The sequence below is a fragment of the Hyperoodon ampullatus genome, assembly GCF_949752795.1.
Source record: "Hyperoodon ampullatus genome assembly, chromosome: 1".
In the NCBI taxonomy this organism is placed as follows: Eukaryota; Metazoa; Chordata; class Mammalia; order Artiodactyla; family Ziphiidae; genus Hyperoodon; species Hyperoodon ampullatus.
The window spans coordinates 192,171,170-192,195,577 of NC_136914.1; the positions used below are offsets into that span (position 1 = coordinate 192,171,170).

Genomic DNA, 24,408 nt, shown 5'->3' on the forward strand with positions numbered 1-24,408 from the left:
CATGGATGTCTGGAACAATCTTATGATTGGAAAAAAAAAAATTCTCCCTGATCCTTTCAGAAATAATGTACAATATTTGGGCTCCTTTAGAAATTTTCTTCGAGAAAATTTAGGATTCAAAATTGAGAAACGATTTATACAACCTCAGATCACACTCTTCTCTTCCTTATCATTAACCACTGCCTTATTGCAGTGTTAGTTGCTTTGACAATCTCTTAGCTCTTGGAACAACAATACTAATAAGTGTAGCAAAGTTATCAAAGCCCAGAGCTATGCTTAACTTTTATACTATAGCATCTTTACCAGAGGTGCATGTTTAATGCACCAAGGAAACTGCTTTTCTGAAAGAATGCACACACATTCATACACACACATATGTGCATATATATATACACACACATTTATTTATATATACATGTTATAATATCTATAATATATATTAAACATAATTTGCTTATTACTGTTATAAATGATATATGGCCTAAGAAATTAACATTTATCAAATAAAATTTATCAATACAGATGTGTAAAAAGAAAAAATCTGACATAACCCTATCACCTAGATAATCATTGTTTGCATTTTGTAGTATATCCTCTATTTCTCTTTTCTAATATGACTCTTAAATTTAGTTACACAGAATGCTGCCCTGCACCTATCACTGGCACAATACACCTCTATTCTTAAAGAAGTTTCCACACCATTATGTCACCTTGTGTGTCTCCAGAAAATGCTTGCTTTTATGACTTCGCACTTAGTAGGGCTTTATTTACCAGTGTGCAAATAAATTAAATGGGGGCGCGAGTGCTAATTACATGGAACACAGAAGCAAATTTGGTTTAATCATGTCAGTGGGCTGGAAGTGGATGGGAGGGAGCGGCCATATTTTCTCTTTTCCTCTTTCTTCCTCTAGTCCTCTTGTCCCTAGCGCAATCTATGGTCAGCAAATATCCCATCCTTTACCTCTTTGCTTCTCTTCCCTTCTTTCTTCCCTCTTGGAGTTAGTTTTCTGTCCCCTAGTTTCTGGGTGTCATTTCCATGGGACCTACGATAAGTAAGTTTGAAAGCCGCAAACAATTCACAAGTGTCTAAAGGATACAGAAAAAGAGGCAAACTTACTTTAGAAATCTGTGTGAGAAATAACTGTGAGGACTGCTGCTGCTTCTTTTAATAGCACATAGTCCTGATAGGTTTTGTCCTGTACTGTTTAGGTCTATGGTTAGGCAGTTACTAGAATAGCCATTTTCCCCTCTTTTATTTCTTAGAGCACTTCTCAAAATTATGGTTGAGGACAAGGAGAGGGCAGCTGAAAAAGAAGTCGGTGTATTTATAAGTAATCATACAGAAGAGTTTCAGGGACAAAATAAAGGACAGTTGTTTAGTTTATAATTTAATAATTTTTCTCTAACCAGCCTAAGAAACATGAAATAGGTTGCAATGTGTTTCTGTTTATTGTTGTTTTTAACAGATTTTCCTTAAATCATAAAAAACTTGAAAATTCTTATGAATAAAATAAATTATGAAATGTAATTTAAAACATTAACAACCAGGATGGAAAACCAGAAATTTATAAAAGATGGCCAGATTGGAAAGGAAAAATGAAATTGATATATGGAAATCTTTGGGTCCTTCACAACTAGCTACAATTGGGTGAATGAAAAATCTTCTATTGTCTGTCTCCATAATACAATTACCACCCTTAGTGGCAAAATTAGAGTTTAATTTAGAAAAAGCAATTTTTATTCTTGCATTGAGTTTATAGAAGGAAAAAGGTGAAAGACAAAGAGGACTCAGGATTTGGATGTTGCCTCTAAGTAAGTTTCTTTGGGACACTAAACAAGTAATTTACTTCTAAATAGTTCTTAATAGTGGAAATGTCAGTATTTCAAAGGAATCTCCCTGAAGGCTACTAGCACTATACCACAACTGCCAAGGTCAGAGTAATCATTTTCTAAGAGATGATCAAAAACCTGAATAAGGAAATCCCCCACTTGAAAACCCCTGGTGAGTTAAGTGCCTTTTGGTGAATTATCTTAGGTTCCAAAAGTCCCTTAAATGAGCACATGCTTTGTAATAGGTACTAAAGACTTATTGACTTATGATGAAAAATAATAAGTAATAATGTAAAGATAATAACATATATAGCTTATTACCAAAAAATTATTTGTAGGACCATTGTAAGTACCTTAATGGATAGTATTGTATTCTTTTTGCTATGTGTGTGTATCTATTCACAAAAGTGGGAAAACAGCATTTAATTACCTAATAAGTCCTTTCATTTTCTGGAAGACCCTTGCTTTGAAATGAAAGAAATAAAATGAATAAATAAATAAACAAAATGAAATAAAATAACGTATCTTTAGCTTTTTATGTAGTTGGACTCCTAACACCAATTAAGTATCTTCCATTCAGTCTTAAACAGGAACAAATAATTCAAGAGTACTTGCCTACTTTCATAATATTTTCTTTGAAGTGAGACTATGAGTTGTAAGGCCCAAATTAGAAAGTTGATGATTGTAAGATTGTTAACTTCACCTTCCTCAGAAGGAAATGACTAGTTCTCCTCTTTGATCACAGCTCCCTTTCTGATCTGGAATGAGCTTTTGTGCAACCAAGCCATCTCCATCTTTGGGCAGTTAGAAACAGCAGCCATTGCTCTATTGGACACCTGGCCCAAGATCCACTAACTGGGGGATGATAGACTGGCTCAAGATCCACTAAGTGCAGGATGATAGTGACTTTCGTATGAAATTGTACATTTTGAGTAAGGCCAATCTTGTAAGTTAGCAAATCTGACTACAAATTCAATCGGCAGATGTACTCAGCCCAGCAAGGCAAACAAGCCTACCGTAGGTAGGTTTTGTTAAGCTGTGAACTGGGATAAACTTGGAAAATTAGAATAAACTTTGCTTCGGAGTCATTAACGTCAGGCTGTCCTACAGTCCAGTGATGCAGCATTATGGATTTAGTCACCTTTGTGTTCTGGGAGGCCATAAAAATGTAAGATGTGAGAGACATCAACACTTTTGATTTCTGAGGTCAGAGATCTTAGAAAAAAGAGAGGGGAGACAGAGAGAGAAAATGAACTCAGAACATATGGTATAAGGCTCTTGCCCCTTGCTGAGGAATGAGGTATGGTTTTTAGCCATCCTCACAAAAGGATCCTTGTTCCTAATGGACTGTTTTTTCACATGGATGTCTGTATGGATTTAGGCCTGATTTCAAAAATTGGGCTTACACTGCCCCAGACTATGTTTTGTCTACCCTGCACAGTATTGACACATACAGTATGTATGTATGCAGGTATGTATTTTTAATATTAGCTGCCACCACTTAAATGTTGGAAGATTTTGGTTTCTCTTGAAAAATGGAAGATCTGGACCCACATGCCACCTGACCCCCACTCCCCTGGATCAAATGGCTGCCCGTTTGGTCCACGTGCACCTCTCCATTTGACCAGCCCCTCCTACACTTTGTTGTCTGTTCCACCTGGATGCTTTACTCCTGTGATAGCCCTGTGACCCCTCTGGGCATTTAAGAACTCTAGGGTTCTAGTTTAGGACTTTGTAGCCCTCCCATCACCCATTTCCTCCACCAAAGATGACTTCTTTTCTTTTCGGGCTTATTTGTAGAAGGGTCATTATTTCTCCATGAAAAGTCAAATTCTGATTTGCAAGTGCAGAGCACAGATGCTGTTACTCTATAACACTCATATCTTCTCACATGTAAATGTAGTTGCCTGCTAACCTCAAATTGTGCTTCCTCCAGTTGATCTTCAGCTGAGAGGAGCATCAAAATAACCACCAGGGTTATTAAATATTAAGTAACAAGGTGGAACATAATCATAAATAGACCCCATTCTCAGAGATCCAGATTCTTTAGGTCTGTGTTGGGACCTAAGCATTTTTAAATTTTTAATCCATCACTACATGATTCTAATGTCTTTCAGGGTTTTGAAAATGATTTTTCTAACTCTAGCACTAAACTCAAAATCTAATCCCAGATGGAATTCTCTGGGTTTCCTCATTTTGTTTTATTTATGGCTTGATTCAGTCAGGGGTCTAACCAGTCACGTACTCCCACTGCCTCAACTATCTCTCTCCTGGTCTTCCCAAGAAACTAGACTTAAGAAAGGATGAAAACATTACTGGAATAAGATTACCTTGTGTAATTTTATTTACACATTTTGAAAAAAGTAAGAATGAATGGAATCTTCACTTATCTCTTTAACATAGAAAATTTTCTTTTATTTGTTTTTATTTCAGTTTTTCAATAATGCACCTACTACAAAATGTCATTACTATTTCCTTACCCTTTACACAAATATATTAGAGATGCATTATACAATTGGAAATGGTGAACTATTAATGGTCTTTTTAGAATTCCTTTTTCCTAAAGTATTGATAAGTAATTAAAAGTCTAAAAAGCGAATGACCAGAACTAGTCTGTTGTTCCAGTTGTGTCCTGGACAGTAGGGGACAGTGAGATTTCAACCCCCTAGTGGGGCCTGTAAGACTGGGAAGAAGTTCAGGTTCCTATGGGCCCCTGATGATTCCGGTTCTGAAGACTATTTGCAATCTCTTGTCTATTTAGTTCAGTGATAGTTCAAGATGGGAAATCCTAGTGCTCAGATATGAGGAATTCCCAAGTGTGTCTGCACCACTGACCTCCCTCAAATCCAGAATCTGAGGGAATTAAGAGATGGTGGTTTGGGCCTGTATTCATTTCCTGTGGCTGCCGTAACACAGCACCACAGACTGGGTGGCTTAAACAACAGAAATTTATTTTCTCTCAGTTCTGGAGGCTAGAAGGAGCCTAGACCCTGAGGTAATGATCTCTTCCTCACCTCTCTCCTTGGCTTGTCAATGGCCTTCTCCCTGTGTCTTCACGTCATCTTCCCCTTGTCTGTGCCTGTGTCCAAGTTTCTTCTTACAGGGACACCAGTCATATTGGATTAAGGTGCACCCAAGGACCTCATTTTAACAATTTCCTCTTTAAAGACCCTATCTCCAAACATAGTGACATTCTGGGGTACTTGGGGTTAGGACTTCACCATAGGAATATGGATGTGAGGGAGATACAATTCAGCCCATAGGAGTCTGAATCTCTTGAGCTAGTTGTGTGACATGGACCAGTCACCCCACCACCAGTTTGGGGCATAGCTTCTCCTATAAGATGAAGGGCTTGGGTTGGGTCATCTCTAAAACTCTTCACCATGATTACTGGAGAGGTTGTAGTCAGCTTGAGTATTTATAATCAGTCTGAAGTGTGTTTTCAGTATTGAAAAGTCTCACTGACTGTTCCAGAGATGTCTACTTATTCTTGCCATTTGAAGGGCTGCCATTTTTCACCACCAGACACCTTTTTTTTTTTTTGCCTCTGCTTTTTAAAATTCTTTTCCTGTTTGCTTTGAACTTCACTAAGAACAGAAAAAAAAAAAAAGGTGATTTTTTTAAACTTCCGTTTCAAACCCTAGCTCATATCTTAGGGCCAATTGCCACACTGCTTCTTTGAAGTAATGCTAATGGGATTCTCAGTTTCTTCCAGTAGTTTGTTTAATTCAGTCACTGCAATGTTACTCTATTTGTAATTGCCATATTAAATCTTGGGTGTTTATGATTCCTGGGAAAGTGTGGAGGGCTTGTCAAAGTGAAGTGATATACCTCAAGGGTTGTCATCAGTTTCTGGGTCTGGCCATTCCTGCTCCATTCCTGCTTTGTTTCTTCTATGTAGTAACCAGGTTGGCTATGAAAAGTGATTCATCACTGATGCAGATAATTAATAAAAACCCAACTGTTCTCTCAGTTTCTCATCATCTGATACAAGGGACAAACTCTCACGTCACCCTGTTTCTGAGAGTTTCAAATGGAGCAAATGCAAAGATCGGAGGATAGGAAGACTTCTGATTCCTATTTGTGCATTGCAGATCCCCACCCCTGCAAGGGACTCACAGTGGGTATGATGGCACCCAGGTTGGAGGAAGGGAAACCTAAACTCCCCTTCTTTTCAAGCTGCACACCAGGGTTGGGAAGTTTCACCTTCCCTGCCAGCCAGAACCCCAACCTGGACAGTCCTGCTACAGTTTTCCCAGACTAGAGGGCAGGGGACTGACTTCTGGTTTCCAGGAAGTTCCTGCCAGACTCCCTCCACCTTCAACGTGCATTTGCTTTGAGGTTCATTGTATAATTAACACACAGGGCCAGAGGTGTCAAGTCCTCCCTTAGCCAGTCTTTTTTTTTTTTTTTTTTTTTTTTGCGGTATGTGGGCCTCTCACTGTTGTGGCCTCTCCCGCTGCGGAGCACAGGCTCCGGACGCACAGGCTCAACGGCCATGGCTCACAGGCCCAGCCGCTCCGTGTCATGTGGGATCTTCCCAGACCGGGGCATGAACCCGTGTCCCCTGCATCGGCAGGCGGACTTTCAACCACTGCACCACCAGGGAAGCCCCCTTAGCCAGTCTTAACTGTGGGTTATTGGACGAGTCATTTCATATACTCTGTGCTCAGCTTCCTCAGCTATAAAATAAGACCATAATAATTCCTCATGTGTAGATTTATTGTGATGACCACGAGGTGATGTATGTGAACGATCTTTGTAAAAAGCTAGGCAAATGTCTAGGGTTTGGTTTCCTGACAACATTTTCACGAACGATTCAGAAGGAGAGAGAGAAACAAATTTTCTGATTTGCAGAAAATATTAAAATACTATAGATAATGAAAGATGCAAGGAGATCCATTTTTAAAATCTATATTGAAGCTGAGCAGGTGCTCATATGGTCCCTTTCTGCTTTGATGTTCCAGGATTCTACGAGATTGCAGCGTCTATGGTTATGATTGGCTGTATGTTCCCACTGTGGCTTCAGTGGTCAACATGTTAATTACCAGTGTGATTCAGGAGACATTTACCTTTATCTCTCTTAATAGCTAGCTGCTAATAATGCTTTTGCTGAGGTCCTCAGGTATGTCCCCACTTGGGCTAAGCCAAGTTCCTCTGGGTGTGACCTGCCTGGAAAGCCCTTCCCAGCTAGTCATCCACTTGCAACAAGTCACTGCCCAAATGTCTTCTTATTCCGTGGCCTTCCCAGACCACTCTTCCTAAAACATCACTACCTCACCCTTCAAACTCTCCATGCCCCCAAGCTTGCTTTATTCCTTTAAATAGCACTTATTCCTCCTTGACATATTGCTTATTTCTTTGTTTCTTTATCATTTCCCCCCACATGATGCTTAATATTATGTGTCGACATGAGTGGACCATGGCACCCAGATATTTGCTCAAACATTATTCTGGATGTTTCTGCGACGATTTTGCTTGTTTGTTTTGGATGATTTGTACATTTAAATTGGTAAACTTTGAGTAAGTTAGATACCCTCTGTAAGTGAGTGGGCCTCATTCAGTCAGTTGAATGCCTTAATAGAATGAAGACTGAGATTCCCTAAGGAAGAAGGAATTCTGCCAGACCGCCTTTGGACTTGAGCTGCAACTCCTCCCTGACTCCTCAGCATACTGGCCTACCCCATCAGCAGAATTTGGACTTGCCAAGCATTTACAGTTGTGTGAGCCAATTCCTTAAAATAAATCAATCTCTCTCCACACACACACACACACACACACACACACACACACACACACACACACGCATGCGTGCACACACACACACACACACACACACACACTATTGGTCCTGTTTCTCTCAAGAACCCTGACTAATACAGTACACTTTATTTATATATAAACTCTATGAAGGGTGCCAGGGGCAGAGCAGACGGGCCTTAGAGCCGGAGGAAGATGGCGGAAGAGTAAGACGCGGAGATCACCTTCCTCCCCACAGATACATCAGAAATTCATCTACACGTGGAACAACTCCAACAGAACACCTACTGAACGCTGACAGAAGACCTCAGACCCCCCAAAAGGCAAGAAACTCCCCACATACCTGGGTAGGTCAAAAGAAAAAAAGAATAAACAGAGACAATAGGATATGGACGGGACCTGCACCAGTGGGAGGGAGCCGTGAAGGAGGGAAGGTTTCTACACACTACAAGCCCCTTCGAGGGCGGAGACTGCAGGTGGCGGAGGGGGAAAGCTTCGGAGTAGCGGAGGAGAGCACAGCAACAGGGGTGTGGAGGGCAAAGCAGAGAGATTTTGGAACAGAGGATCGGTGCCCTCAGGCACACACCAGCCCGAGAGACTTGTCTGCTCGGCCGCCAGGGCGGGCGGGGCTGGGAGCTGAGGCTCGGGTAGCGGCTTTCAGTCGGAGCGCAGGGAGAGGTCTGGGGCTGGCGGCAGGAAGAGACCCTGAAGGGGTTAGTGCTAGCCCGGAGGGAGTCCGGGGAAAGGGTCTGGAGCTACCGGAGAGGCAAGAGACTTTTTTCCCTTTTGTTGCCTGGTGCGCGAGGAGAGGGCATTCCCCTCCCTCCCCTCTGCCTGAGTGAGCCAGAGCCCCCGAATCAGCGGCTCCTTTAAACCCGTCCTGTCTGAGCGAAGAACAACGGACGCCCTCCGGCGACCTACGCGCAGAGGCGGGGCCAGGTCCAAGGCTGAGACCCGGGAGCTGTGAGAGCAGAGACAGGGAAATCTCTCTGTGCAGCCTCCGAGGCAGCGGATTAAAGCTCCACGGTCCATTTGATGTGCCCTGCGTCTGTGGAGTGCATGAATGGACAGCGAATCATCCCAAATTGAGGAAGTGGACCTTGAGGACAAGATTTAAGACTTTCCCCCCTTTTTTTTCCCTCTTTTTACAACGAATTATCTCAAATTAAGGAGGTGGACTTAGCAAGATTTCAGACTTTTCGCCCTTTTCCTCTTTTTACAACGAATTATCCCAAATCGAGGAGGTGGACTTGGAGAGCAAGATTTTTGATTTTTCCCCCTGCTCTCTTTTTGTGAATGTGTATGTGTAATCTTCTGTGTAAGATTCTCTCTGTATAGCTTTGCTTCCACCATATGTCCCAGGGTTCTTTCGGTCCGTGTTTTTTTTCAATAATTACTTTTTAATTTTAATAACGCTACTATATTTCATACTTTATTCTATTTTACTTTACCTGCTCTTTCTTTTTTTCCTCCCTTCCCTTCCTCCCTCCCTCCCTCCGCTCCTCCTTTCCTTCTTTCTTTTTCTTTCCTCCATCCCTCCCTCCCTCCCACCCTTCTTCTTTCCACTTTCTTTTTCTTTCCTTCCTCCCTCCCTCCCTTTCTTTCTTTCTTTCCTTCCTCCCTCCCTCCCTCTCTTCTTCCATTCACTCTTCCTTTTGCTTTCATTCCTCCCTCCCTCCCTCCTTTCTTTCCATCCTTCCTCCCTCCCTCCTTTCTTTCTTCCTTCCTTCCTTCCTTACTTCCCTTCTTCCTTTCTTTCAATCTCTCTTTCTTTCTTCTACTAATTATTTCTTTCTACTTTTTCTCACTGTTATTCTGAGCCGGGTGGATGAAAGGCTCTTGGTGCTGCAGCCAGGAGTTAGTGCTGTGCCTCTGAAGTGGGAGAGCCAACCTCAGGACACGGGTCCACAAGAGACCTCCCAGCTCCACATAATATCAAGCAGCGAAAATCTCCCAGGGATCTCCATCTCAACACCAGCACCCAGCTTCAGTCAACGACCAGCAAGCTACAGTGCTGGTCACCCTATGCCAAGCAACTAGCAAGGCAGGAACACAACCCCACCCATTAGCAGAGAGGCTACCTAAAAACATAATAAGGCCACAGGCACCCCAAAACACACCACCAGACGTGGACCTGTCCACCAGAAAGACAAGATCGAGCTTCAACCACCAGAACACAGGCATTAGTCCCCCCCACCAGGAAGCCTACACAACCTACTGAAACAACCTTAGCCACGGGGGACAGACACCAAAAACAACGGGAACTACGAATCTGCAGCCTGCAAAAAGGAGACCCCAAACACAGTAACATAAGCAAAATGAGAAAGCAGAAAAACACACAGCAGGTGAAGGAGCAAGATAAAAACCTACCAGACCTAACAAATGAAGAGGTAATAGGCAGTCTACCTGAAAAAGAATTCAGAATAATGATAGTAAAGCTGATCCAAGATTCTATTTCCCAGATCCAAAATCTTGGAAATAGAATAGACAATATGCAAGAAACAGTTAACAAGGACCTAGAAGAACTAAAGATGAATCAAGCATCGATTAAAAACACAATAAATGAAATGAAAAATACTCTAGATGGGATCAATAGCAGAATAACTGAGGCAGAAGAACGGATAAGTGAGGTGGAAGATAAAATAGTGGAAATAACTGATGCAGAGAAAAATAAAGAAAAAAGAATGAAAAGAACAGAGGACAGTCTCAGAGACCTCTGGGACAACATTAAACGCACCAACATTCGAATTATAGGGGTTCCAGAAGAAGAAGAGAAAAAGAAAGGGACTGAGAAAATATTTGAAGAGATTATAGTTGAAAACTTCCCTAATATGGGAAAGGAAATAGTTAATCAAGTCCAGGAGGCACAGAGAGTCCCATACAGAATAAACTCTATGAGAGTTAAGTCTTTATCTGTTTACTGCTCTGTTCTTGGATGTCTGTCTGGCACATAGTAGGTACTCAACAAAGTATTTACTCATTTAAGTAATTGATTAATGTGTTAGCTAATATTATTCCCAGCGGAATATAAAATTGAGGTCTCTCTGACTTTTTAATCTTTGTCATGATGGAAATTTTAAATTAATTTTATTCCTTTTTTTCCCATTTGGTTATCATTTGCCTTAGTTTATCCACTTTTCACATCTTTGATTTAACTCATTTTCTGGCCTTTTCAACTTTTTTGAAAAAATCTTTTTGAGCATTCTGATCATTTAGTTCTTTGTGGGTTTCCTGCCTTGTCACAGTCAAAAACACCCCAGTTTCTGCCTGGAAAGTTTGGGTTAAATCTTTGCATACTACAAACTTGAGCTAATGCAAAAACTTAAAAAAATACAAGCTGTGTGAAACACTGCTTACATAATATCTTGTAAGCGTTAGAACATGCTCTTTAGACCCATCTTTCTTTTTTTATCCTTGACATAATTCTTTGATGCTGAACTAAGTAGGAAATGTTTCCAGAAATTCAGCTCTTTGAAGCAGGTGTGATCAAATATGAGATGAGTTTGGTGCTGGTATCTGCTCCATGGCCAGTGATGTTTATGTCTTTCACTGTTCTACTTCAAGATTCACATTTCTCAAATTCTGAATGTATTTTGGACAGTGGGTTTTGATTTCCAGTCAAAAACTTCAAAACTAAAACAAAATTAGAAAGTACATTTCTTTTAGACATCTCCAGAATGTTTAGTATATGCACAGTTTTTTTTAGAAATAACACTAAGGTAACAATTCATAAATGTTACATTACATAAATGTTAAGCACTCTCTGAGTGCTTGATCATTTAAACCAGGAATTGTGGACCTGCTTGTAATATTGTCACATGACTGCTGGATGAAATTAGCTTACCAAGGAAAGGATGGGACCTATAGCTGTAGGGGACAACCCCCCCCCCCACACACACACACTATTGGGTATCAACTTTGAGCACCTTTGACTTGTCAATTTTGGCTACCCAATTTTGACTCAGATCTCTTTGAGTTTAAATCTGTGTCATTTTCTTCAGTTTCTGGTGAGAAACCAGAATTGAAAGAGAAGGAGAGCAAGTAATATCTCACTGTTAACTCCCTCTTCCCAGCAACAGAGGTGGCTGATAACAGAAAGGAATTGCTTCTACTCAGTTTGGTTGCTTAGATTCAGTTATCCATTATCTCTTGAAAAAAGGACTTACTGATTTCTTCTAGCTACAGAGATTTTTACATTTGTTTGAGAATTTTCATGTGCTGGCAATGTCTGGAATGTTACATGGTTAGTATATTTAATTTCTGACTGTCAAATAGAACAAAGTTTGTTATAGAAGAAGGATCCTAACAGGTGAATGACTTTCATTTGAAAGCCCTTCCCATCTTAGCAGTTAACCCTTTGGTGTGATTTCAATCACATTATTATTTCCTAAAGTGCCCAATTCAGTTACTGTTCATTAGCTCTTGAGGATCTGATCTAGAAGAGGGACTAATATTCACAGGATGACAGGATGACCTTCTGTAGAAAAGGTAAGAAGTGGGGAACTGTCATCTTGAAAAGAGAAATTGATACTAATAAATACTTTTTGTTCAAAGCTGCTTTAGAAGATCATAGATTCAAATGTGTTTTAAAAAGTAAGAGTCATGCAAATATAACGTTAAAAAATCCCCCAGTGATTACTACATTACAAATAATGTGCCCATGTGCAAATCTGCTTTTGGAAACTTAACATTCATTTTCGATTATAATCAATGTTACTTGTCTCTGTGTTCACAGAACCTGGCACATAGAAGGTGCTAGTGAAATGTCTGTTGGGTTGAAAAGGCAGTGGTTTGGTAGTGAAGCCAGTATATTTAGGCATAATTCCTCTGATCTGTTTACCATTTCCAATTATTCTTTACATAGAATTGTTCATATAGAGAAACTAAGCTGTATTTTATGGTGAGTTGGGTGTAGGGGAAAAAACACTGTAATAAGAGTGAGGAGGGCTTCCCTGGTGGCGCAGTGGTTGGGAGTCCGCCTGCCGATGCAGGGGACGTGGGTTCGTGCCCCGGTCCGGGAGGATCCCACATGCCGCGGAGTGGCTGGGCCCGTGAGCCATGGCCGCTGAGCCTGCGCGTCCCGAGCCTGTGCTCCGCAACGGGAGAGGCCACAGCAGTGAGAGGCCTGCGTACCGCAAAAAAAAAAAAAAAAAGAGTGAGGAGACTCAGACAAGTCCTAGCTCTCTACCTTTTGCTCATGAGTGACCCTGGATAAGTCAGGTATTTTCTTGATATTTTGGTGTGATATTCCCTCCTGGAGTCTGGATGTTAGAAATGTATTTTTAAATATATCAATACATCCATCCCAGGAGGAAAAGATGGCAACCGCACCTCCTTCGTCCCTCCTTCCTTGGAGGTCCCATGGTATCTTGTGACTTAGAAGGGATGCAGGCTTTGGTGACAAAGGGGGAAGGGCTATAAGGGAAGATGTGGGGACTCCTGTGGCAGTGATTTATATGCGAAGAATATTTAGTTCCCTTGACCCAGAAGATGCCATAAAGTAGAAGAAAAAAAGTATGCCATGAAAACTATGAAAAATGACCTTGAGGAAAAAATCCTCAGAACCAGTAGTTTAAAATTTTTTGATGCTTAGCAATGAATTTACATATTCCACATAAGATGAAAAATTATGTGTATTTGTGTTTAGAGCGACAAACAATAAATGTTTAGAAAACCTGAGAAAGGAATCAAACAGACATTACCCCCAAATGTTTCCATACATTTTAGAGGCTCATTTTTCTAAGGAACTCAAGCCTAACTAAGATAAATTTGACACAATGTCACTTGGACCTATGGGTTTTGTCTCCAGAAAAAAAGGAACAAATAATAAATTAAAGATTGGCTCTCTATTAAGAGAAGTTCATTTTTCCTGAATAAAAGTGAAGAAAATCCTGTTGGATTTATTGTATGTTTAGATAACCAGGAAGGAGTTCATCAAAACTGTAGATTCTATTGCTATATGTAAAAAAGGAAGAAACAGAACATGCTGTAAGCTAAGTACCAGGTTTGGGAGAAATTATCACTTTTTATCCTCACAATAACCCTTCAAGACAGAAAGTACTGTTGTCACTTACAGATCAGGAAACTGAGGATCAGTGAAGCCCTTTAACTTGCCCAAAGTCAGTGTTGGCAGCAGAGCTGGGATTCAAACCATAGTCGTTTTGAAATTTCATGTTTTTTCCTACTCTGCTATGTTGTCCCTCACTGGAACTTTATAATAATAATAATACTGCTTACCAGGCACCTATTTATTATGTGCAAGGAATTGTGCTAAGAACTTGAAGTGCATTATTTTATTTAATCATCACAGCAAACCTATGAAGAAGAGATTATTTCCACCTTATAGATAACAAAACAGAGACTTGGAGAATTTGTGACTTTTCCCTCAATCACAGGGCTGATAAGTGGGAGCCGTGACTTTGGAGCCCAGAGCTGTGGCTCCTACCATCCATGATGCTGTTTCTCGGGTAGTTTGGAGAACCCGAGGTCTGGACTGTCATGCAATTGATCTGCTCCTTTTATGGAGATGAGTCAGTGGAAGGATGGAACCCACGTTGATGTTGCCTGTGCATGGCAAATAAAATACAGCCATTTGGGGCGGCTTCCACCTAGTTACCAAGTTGCTTAGTTCAGAAGTCAGTAAAATTCTCTTCATGTTTTCCTTTTACAGATATTTACCTCCATTGCTGGACCATTGTCCAAAGGTGATAATGCCCATGTGGCTGATAGCAACTCGGAGATGCTGAAATTGAGTAAGAATATTACTAAAAGGGAGAGCTGCGATGAAGGCCTGCATCGTGAGCACGAATTTTGTTGTCAGCCATGTCCTCCTGGTATGTTATACAAAAAAAAATCTAATGATCAGAATGAAAATCAGGGTGAGGAGTAGCATATAATAATAATGAAGAGAGTGTTTTTACAGCGTTTAGTTCTCCTGCATTATGGCCTGACTGGGAAGGAAAAAAAATATGACATGATTTTCCGAAGACCAGCTTATGTCATCTTTACCACACTGGTTTGATGTGAGAATAAGTAAATATAATTTATAAATGACATGTACCTCAGAAATGAGAGGATTTATTTATTTAGCTCCATTTTTCAATAGCAAAAGCAGACTAATTTGTGGATATTAAAACTTAGCACATCAGACTGATTAGAATGTATCATAATAATTGTGGAGCTCTGAAAGCAAGGGACTTCTATCCTTAAGAGATGTCTCAACACTTCCCTTCGATCAGAAAGTCTCTGAGAAAGCTGTTTGTCCTAGCACTGAAGCCTGCAAAATACATTTGCATTTTACAACCGAATAACTAGATAAGCTAGGAAAGCAACGGACAAAAACCAACCATTTTTTAACATCAGTATTTTTGAAATGAAAACCAATTTCAGATTGGAAATCCTTCAAACAGTAGCAAATTGGAAACTAAGCAAAATGCAGTTGGGCAGACTTTTTTTTTCAACATGGAGTAGAGCTGACTACTATTTTATACAGATATGGATCTCCCAGTTGCATTGTGAAGGAAAACAGGAAGATAAAGGAAAACAACACATGGGCATATGCAATAGATTAATAGAACCATAAAGGATGGTGGTAAGTTTCATGTTTGGCTTTCCAGGCCTCCAGCACTCTAGTTGCTAAACAGGCACGGGCCCTGTTTATAAAAAGATTCTAACAGTCCTTCTTGGCCTTCTCTCCAGGTTTTAATAACCCTTATGGAAACTCTCTCATAATCTAACCCATTTATATTTAAGCGTATTCACATTTACTCTTCTCCAAATGAGAATGAAGAATGACTTTCTGGCTTTTTTGTAACTTGCTAAACACCATCTATTTTTCCTGTGAATTGAGACCTTTACTCATATTTTTGAAACCTAAAATGGAAATTAAAATGAAGATAATAAGCTTTGAATATCAAATTGTTAAGGACTTTGTTTGCTTTTTGTTTGTTTGTTTTGCTTTGTTTTATTTTCGTTTTAGAAGTGGTGAGTTTGCTGTGAGATAACTCTCATATGTCATTCTTGGAATGTAGATTGTTAAAAAACCTTTTAAGAAGGAAATTTGGATATGTGGATCAAAAATTTGAAAATACACTGATACAGTAATAGGTCTATAGAAAAATGTCTTAAGAAAATAGTCAAAAATAAAAGAAAATATTTTATGCATGACATTTCACTATGATACCCAATGATGTAAGATTTGGTAAATTTTGGAGTATTCAAAGACTGGAATATTATGTACCAATCAAAGTCATGTTTTCTGATATATTTCTGATATAAGCCTCAATGTATATAAATTCCCTTAAGAGATTTCTAACTGATCTGCTGGCTGGATTAACTAATTCTCTCTGCTCCATCTCTAAAAGATCCTGGATGGTGTCCAATATATACTAAACACTCTTTCCACTTCTATTCCTTTTTTTTAAAAATTTTAAGCTTATCAATATTCAGATTGCTTCCAAATTTGTTTATGCTTGTTGGTGTTGTGATATTAATATGTAATTTAATTAAATATTACATAAACCAATATATGAATACACAGAAAAAACAGATTTTATTTCTATGAAAATTATTTTGAATGCTTTGGAGAATTTCAGTAAAGTCGGGTTACTAAAAAATATGTTAATGAATTAGGTGGAGGCAAAATACATGGAAAAATCACAAAAATGTTAAAGCCTTTCATAGAGATTATTGGTGTCTTTAAGTTTTCTTTCCATCAAAGAGAAAGGAAGAAAGAAAAGAAAGAAGGAGGAGAAAAGAAAGAAAGAAAGAAAGGGAGAAAGGAAATCAGGGACTTCCCTGGTAGTCCAGTGGTTAAGAATCTGCCTTCCAATGCAGGGGACTCGGGTTCGATCCCTGGTCAGGGAATTAAGATCCCACATGCCACGGGGCAACTAAGCCCGCATGCCACAACTACTGAGCCCACGCACCTCAACTAGAGAGCCCATGTGCTGCAAACTACAGAGCCTGTGCACTGCAACGAAGATCCCATGTGCTGCAACTAAGACCCAACGCAGCCAAAAATAAATAGATAAATAAAATAAAGATGAAGTCAGATTTTGCCCCCCCAAAAAGAAAAAGGAAATCATAGGCGATGCATTTTGGATGTGACTTAAGTGAGAAAGACTGTGGAATTCTAATAACTTGTTTCTACATCACAAGAGTGGCAAATAATTATATAGTTATATTTTATAAATTGAAATATTGACAGTATTTTTTTCAATGATCCCTTATGTGAACTGACATTTTTAATCAAAAAGTCCTCATCACATCACCATATCCAATAAGAAGGATTCTATGGTACACTGCATACATTATATATATATATATATATGCACACACATACACACATATATGTGTACACACACACATATACTCACATGTATATATGTGTGTATTTATGTGCATAGGAATGCACCAAAATGAAAACAGTATCTCAGAGTGGTTGATGTATAGGTGCTTTTTACACTTTCCTAAATTTTCCAAATTTTCTACAATGAGCATATGTACTATTATACTCAGGAACAAATATATTTTAAAATATTATTTTCAAGAAAACAACTACTTTTTAAATATTTTGATAAATTTAGGTGGTATACATTGGAGGAAAGAAAGAACTTGTGATATTGTATCCCTGTCATGCTGTAGGCATTGTGCCAGGCACATTCTGCAAGGTAATTTAATTCATTAAAGAGGCCAGTTCATTTAGAAAGCAGTATAATTCCACTGACAAGCAATTAAAGTTGTACTTTGGCTTGGTTTTCTTAAACATACTGCTGCAATGGTATAGAACCCTTATGCACTGTATTTCAATTTGGTTCTGAGTTTCCACAATGTATTTTTTTTCTATTGACCTATCATTGCCTTTGTTTACTAAAATATTGTATATGTTTAAATTTCATAATTTGTTTATGTAGTATTTTGTTTTATCAAAAAGAATGCTATGAAATCATTAAGAAAGTCATGTTCCTAGGAGAGACAGCATACATTATTTTTGCTGTTCATGCACATACGGCAGATGAAACTTTAGACTTAAACTGCACACCAGCTCTGGGAAACATCCTGGAAGGTATTACTGGACACTTCTGCTAACATCCCATTGGCTGGGACTTAGTCACATGACCATGCAAAGGAGGCTGGGAGATGTAGTCTTGACTCAGGGCAGCCATGTCCCCTGGTAAATATCCTATTCCTATGGGAGAAGGGAAAATGGATATTGGGTGACAATCAGGGATCTCTGCCACATTGACTAATTCTTTTCAAAGTCCTAAATTAGGGAAAACGTAAAGACATTGTAATGTGTTAAACTGTGTACTAATCATTTGCAGTTAAGTTTTTAGCATCCAGAGTGGGCATACCAAGTAAATAATTCCTCCATAGAGTGATCCCAGGAAGGCAAATGGGGAAGCTTTGACTTCAGAGAGAGAGTTATGGGACAGTGTTAAAAAGGAAAAGGCAAAGCAAGTGAAGAACCATGTCCCAGGGCACACATTCTCCAGTGCAGCAGACAAGCCACGGGGACTGTGAGATGAAGGCAGAGAAACAGGACAGAGGCCCTGACCTCAGGGAGCTTCCAGTCTTGGAATGTAAACTCCTACACTTTACCAGCTGTGGTAACACTTCAAAAGTTTTGCCTTAGTTTGTAACATGGTAGCTGAAATCTTTACCAAGCAGATATCAAATAATGTTTAATAGCTCAAGTTCTGGCATCAGACCCTGCTTTCAAATCCTCCATCTGACACTTAGAGGATGACCAACATATTTTGGTTTGCCCGAGATGTCCCCAATTTTAGCACTGAAAGTCCCACATCCTGGGCAAACAGGGATGGTTGGTCCTCCTAGCTATTAACAAGCTCCTTTGGCAAGTTACTTGACTTCTTTGAGTCTGGTTCTTTAACTGTAAAATGGACATAATAATAGTTCTGACCTTTTATGATTATTGTGAACATTAAATGGAAATGTGTTAATAGTGTTTAGCAGAGTCCTTGGCTTAATAAGTATTAATATTATCATTTATTATTACCATTATAAGAATTGTTATGGATCTGATGGGTGCACGTACATTTTACTTGCATTCTTCTGGATGGAAACTACATGCTGTACTGGACTAGGTGAAACTGAGTATTTGTGTTGGTTTTATAACATATTTCTCATGAATGGCAAGGAGCTACTGTTACTGAGGAATTTTCTTTTCAAATTTAATATAGATCTCCAATGTTCCTTCTTTCACCTTCTCTGTATACTAATCTTTTTTGTTGTTGTTCTACTAATCTTTTTTTGTTGTTGTCATGGGATCTAAAATGAGCATATTTTCTGAACAGTCATGTAAAGTAATTGTCTGAAATGTTACAATAAATTTTCTTTTAAAAGGCAAAAAAAAAGAATGCTATGAGGTTATTAAGAAAGTCATGTACCTGGGGAAAGAGCATAAATTATTTTTGCTGTACATGCGAGGGGTGCAGATTAGATTTTGCCTATTCTTTTTAATTAGTTATAACATAATAATTACAGTCACTAGTCAGGCTTTTCTCTTAGATTTCCCTTTATATTTTCTATCTCTTTCATCTTCATTCTCTATTTCCTTGCCCTAAACTAGCTTTCCCCACAGCACTTATCACCACTTGCCATCTTGTATTTATTTGTGCATTGCCTGCTTCTACCTTGACAATGTGAAGCCTTTTGAGACCAGGCTTTGTCTTATTTCCTGCAGTATCTCCAGCTCCTAGAAAGTGCCTGGCACACAATAGGTATTTAATAAACACTTATTAAATAAATGAATTTTCCAGAAAGCATTGTTGTATAATGCTTACTAATAGAAATCCAATGACTCATTTTATTTTTAAAGTAAATAAAAGTAAATGCAAATATGATTTAAACTTTTGCGTATTAAGATAGCAAACCTGGTAATAAATTTTGTTGTAAATACGTTCATGCCTGCACATCATAACGTATTCTGTCCCTTAACGGCAAAGGAATAGAAAGAAAGGGGAGTGAAAAGGGAACTGTGAGCACTTACTAGGCAGGTCCTGTGGAGTAATGTTAGCCATGCAAGAGAAGTATGATTATCTCCATCATATGCACGAAGAAATTAGGCTTAGAGAAATTAAGCACTTATTTTTCTTTGTTTTCTTTTGTTTTATTTGGCTGTGTCGGGTCTTAGTTGAGGCATGTGGGATCTTTTGTTGCAGTGCACTGACTTCTCTCTAGTTGTGGCACATGGGCTCAGTAGTTGCAGCACAAGGGCTCTGTAGTTGCGGCATGCAGGCTCTCTAGTTGTAGTGCTCAGGCTCAGTAGTTGTGTCATGCAAGCTTAGTTGCCCTACTGCATGTGAGATCTTAGTTCCCTGACCAGGGATCGAACCTGCATCCCCTGCATTGGAAGGTGGATTCTCACCCACTGGACCACCAGGGAAGTCCCAGATTAAGCACTTTGTTAAAGATATTGTTGCTATTAAATATTTGACCAAAGTCTTCAGAACTTCAAATGTTCTCTTCCTTAAACAATACTGTCCTTGTCAGGATTTGTGGACTTTGGAAAGTAAAATAAGTCAGAGAAAGGAGAATTAATTAGGTAACCTCAGTGGCCAGTGGCAGTCATCTCTACCATGAATTTATACCTAGCAACCTTCTTTTCTCCTCCCCCCAAAGTTGGTAAAGGCGTCTCTTCTAGTGCTTTTTTGGTCATTCTAACCTCTGTTTTATATGCTCCTGTTTTCAATCATCCTATTTCTGTAGGCGTATTCCTTAGTGACTCTTTTAGCTTTTGTCATGGGAGAAATTCTGTCCTCTTGCCACAATTTTTACAACAACTTTCTCCCCTACTATATTTATATTTCATTAGCTTAGCCCCTCCACTCCCGTTTTATTATCATCCCTGCAGACCTCCCTTGCTGTTGCGTAACTACCTTGCGTTTAAACACTTGCTCCGTTTTTTTTCTTGGGCAGGCAAACGGAAAAAAGATGATTGCAAAATTGATGGAGGTGAACCAGAATGTGTGCTCTGTGCAGAGGGGGAGGAGTACACAGACAAGAACCATCATTCTTATAAATGCAGAAGATGTAGAGTTTGTGATGGAGAACATGGTAAGTGTCTTAAAAAACAATCGAAAGGGACCAATCATGGTACTGCATGTAGCACCATGTATAATACAGTCTGAAATTGGGACTTATTCTGGCCCTATGTCAGCATACAGGAGGGACAGGATGGGCCTGGCTGGGGTGAAGCAGGACCAGGTACTGAGTGACATTTATGAGTCAAGTCTACGCAATTCTCCCAGATGCAGGAGAATGACTAAATGTAAACATGGTGAACAGGGTCCATCAGCTCCAATCAAAATTGCGGGGACTTTTTTTTTTCCTGCTTTGATTTATGCTTGTATAATGGCTTTTGTTCTTAGCCAGAAAGAGCTCAGACGCCTGCAGATAGAAGGACAGAGGAACCCAAGAGGTGGGTGGGTTGCTCCCCCTTCTTTGGGGATCTGGTTTGTCCTGATAATTCCAACTGGGGACCTGAATTTTCATGGATATCCCAATCTATCTTGAGGATTCAGATTAAAATAAAACGGAAGTATTCCCAGTTTTGTTAGACATCAAGAACTCTCTGGATGTAAAGCTTTTCTCATCCCTATTTAGGCTCTAAAGCAGTGTTTCTCAACCCTGGCTGTACATTGGAATCAAACAGGAAGCTCTGAAAAATGCCAACATCTAGGTCCCGTTTCAGAGCAATAAAATAAGAATCTCTAAGCAAGGGTTTTGGCATTGGTCTGATTGAGTAGGTCTGGGGCAGGGCCTGACATTCTGCATTTCTAACAAGCCTCCGGGTGATGCTGATGTTGCTGGTCTATAAGCCATACTTTGAGGAGCCAGGCTCTAGATGAGAAAAAGGGAGCCATTTAAGTACAGGTGGGGTTGTCTAGGTTGCTGGATTGTCTGTCTACTTAAAACTCTGCTAAGTGATTTCAACCTGGGGTTGCCCATTTGGCATTTAAATGCTAGTTGTGTTACAAAAGGTGTGATGGTGTGACTGCTAACAAGCGCTGGATCTCAATAATCCATGCAGCTCCTGCCCATCCTTTTCATCGTCCATTTATAACTAGCTGCTCTAATTAATAGTCCGCAAATTGGTTTTCTAGGCCTAGAAGTGGAAAAAAACTGTACCCGGACCCAGAATACCAAGTGCAGATGTAAACCAAACTTCTTTTGTAACGTATCTCTGTGCGAACACTGTAACCCTTGTACCACGTAAGTTTTAGTCTTTCTCTGGTTAAAACACTAGGTATATCTTGAGAGAGAATGATTTCCTAAAGGGAAGCCTCCAAGCAACTAGATAACCATTTCTTCACCCAAACATCCTATAAACGTTCAAAATAAACGTTCAAAAACGTTTATTGAACACCTCCTACATGCTTGATACTGTGCTGGCTGCTCAAGCCAACGATTTGAGCAGACACGGGCCAGGCTTTGAGGGTCTAAGGCTAGAGGCAGAGAGTGTCAAGAAAAGCAGTGGTTATTGTGCTCACACCACGTGGCAAGAAGAGACTTGTACTCAGGGTGTTGAATTATATAGGAAAAGCTTTCAACTCTGCCTGGGGAGATGGGAAAAGATATGACACATGGCTTGAGTCTTGAAGGAAAGAAAGAGCCTTACCAGGTGTACATGGATGGAAAGGACATTTCAGGCAGGGGAACAGCTGCTGCAAAGAGATAAAAGGAAGCTCTGGAGAACAGACGACCTGGCTGGAGTATAGGAAAGACTGAGAAGGAGCCAGGGTCAGATCATGAAAGACCTGTCTTTCATGCTAAAAGAGCTTGGTTTTGACCCAAAGATAGAACACCTGATTATAGATTTCACTTGTCTTCTGATTAATTGGATGATTTTGAGCAAATCACTTAACCTCTCTGAGCTTCGGTTTCCTCATTCATAAGATGCAGATAATATTCATTTTGTCTTATCAAACTAATTTCTGTGAAGATCAGACTGGGTAATATGTGTTGTAAAAACAGCTTTCGCTTTGTAAGATGTTGTTTTGTATAAATATAAATATTTAGGATTATATTCATGTGCCTTTCCTTAAACTTGTAATTCACCTTGGGAAATTTTTAGGAGTTCACTTAGTAGACTTGAAAAGCAGGGACACAATGCCTTATGTCTCTTATTTACTAGAAAATGTTAAATTATGTGCAGTTAACCTAGACTCTCCTTTCTAGCCTAAGTGTCTGAGAGTACGGTCATGGTGACAGTATAAGTGGGGATTGGGAGGGGAACTAATGTAGTAAAATAATGATAATAATAATAATTCTAAATACTTCATAATCTTGATTTAATTTTCTTTTCACAGTAACCCTTTGAGGCAAGTAATATTATCTCCTTGTTATTGATGAGAAAACAGGCTCATGGTGGTTAAGTGACTTGCCCAAGCTCACCTAGTTAAGTAACAGGCAGAGCCAGGTTATAATTCAGACAATTTGTCAGTGTTTGGCTGTCTGAAGAAAATCCCACAGGAACCTCTTGAGTGTTGTGATCACCACTTGATGCTAAAATGGGTAACCTTTAAGGACCACCTAGGTAGACTCCCTAAGCAGCAGCCTGGACAGTGGCTGTTGTTTGGCCATTTTATTGTTCTATGGGACTGTTTGGAAATTGCTTTTGGCAATTTATGATTTTAAGAGCACAGTTTATGACCAAATTAAACTTTATTTTTGTGTCTATTTCATCCTTTTTCTTATATGTTGATGTTTTAATACCTTCTTTTACCTCAAGGCATTTTAAACCATAGTCATTCTTTAGGATATTTTTCATCTAAACAACCAAATTATGTTATGAATTTGCACCAGTGTAGATGCTAATTTAGAAATATTTGAGGGAATATGTTTGCCAAAAATGCAAAAATGAATAAAATGGCCCTGGATTTATAGTGTGTCATTGAAAATGATCAAGGAATCAGTCCACCAGGCTTTTTGAATTCCCTCTGTATTTTTTTCTAGGTGTGAACATGGAATCATTGAGAAATGCACACCAACCAGCAACACCAAATGCAGAGAAGGTAATTATTTCTTTTTATGATTATATTCTCCTTTCTTCCAGCCCCACTGTAAAATATGAAGAAAAGCCAATCCCAAACTTTTGATTCTTTGAGAGTACTTTGTTTTAGTCTTAAAAATTGCTTACTTTCATTTACCATGCCCAGTGTTCCAATCTACAGGATCCAGATCTAACTTACACAGTTTATGGGCCCTCCTGATCCTCATTCCAATATCTGCACTAATATACAGGGGTAAGTTCTTACTTTGTTCAAACTGTAGATTGAAGTAACTTGGGAAGTAGTTGTTCACAAGAATTCCCTCCTGTCTCCTACCTACCAGGAGAAAGAAAGCTCCTACCAGGTAGGCAGCTCTGGTATGGTGTTAAATTCCTGCTTCTAAATGCACCCCTGAGAGCTGGTAAGAACAGATGATGTTATCTCTCAGCTACTGTTTTTGAGCAACCATTCTGGGGCACTGATTGAGTGTTCCCATCCTCCCCATGAACAAGGGTATTTGTATTTAGGCAGTAGCTGAGTTGGCCAAGAATTGGAAGTAGTCCTTCACTCTACATTGAGATCATCCCATGCACAAAGAGAATTCAAGGAGCGAAGGCATTGCAGGGGACACTTGATAAATTCACCCCTGTCTGTGCCTCCTTTCCCTTGTCCAGACTCCATGCTTTTTGATGATTTCTCCACCTTAACATACTGTGGCAATACCTTTTATGCGAGGGTTACTTAGTAAAGTCAGCACATAAACCAAAATTGGCTATACTTATAATTACTCTAGAAAAATCCC

At 39.5% G+C, this 24,408-nt stretch overlaps 1 protein-coding gene across 1 annotated transcript in view; it reads left to right on the forward strand.

Annotated features, from left to right (window-relative positions):
• The window catches only part of FAS (Fas cell surface death receptor), a gene marked incomplete at both ends in the record, with an annotated part of 28,612 nt that overhangs the window by 1,338 nt on the left and 2,866 nt on the right, over positions 1–24,408 (forward strand). Inside the window, 5 exons of the mRNA XM_079699164.1 lie at positions 14,261–14,423; positions 20,533–20,670; positions 21,720–21,828; positions 23,572–23,630; positions 23,775–23,861. Of these exons, the coding sequence (XP_079555290.1) occupies positions 14,261–14,423; positions 20,533–20,670; positions 21,720–21,828; positions 23,572–23,630; positions 23,775–23,861 (556 nt within the window). The remainder of the gene's footprint in view (positions 1–14,260; positions 14,424–20,532; positions 20,671–21,719; positions 21,829–23,571; positions 23,631–23,774; positions 23,862–24,408) is intronic.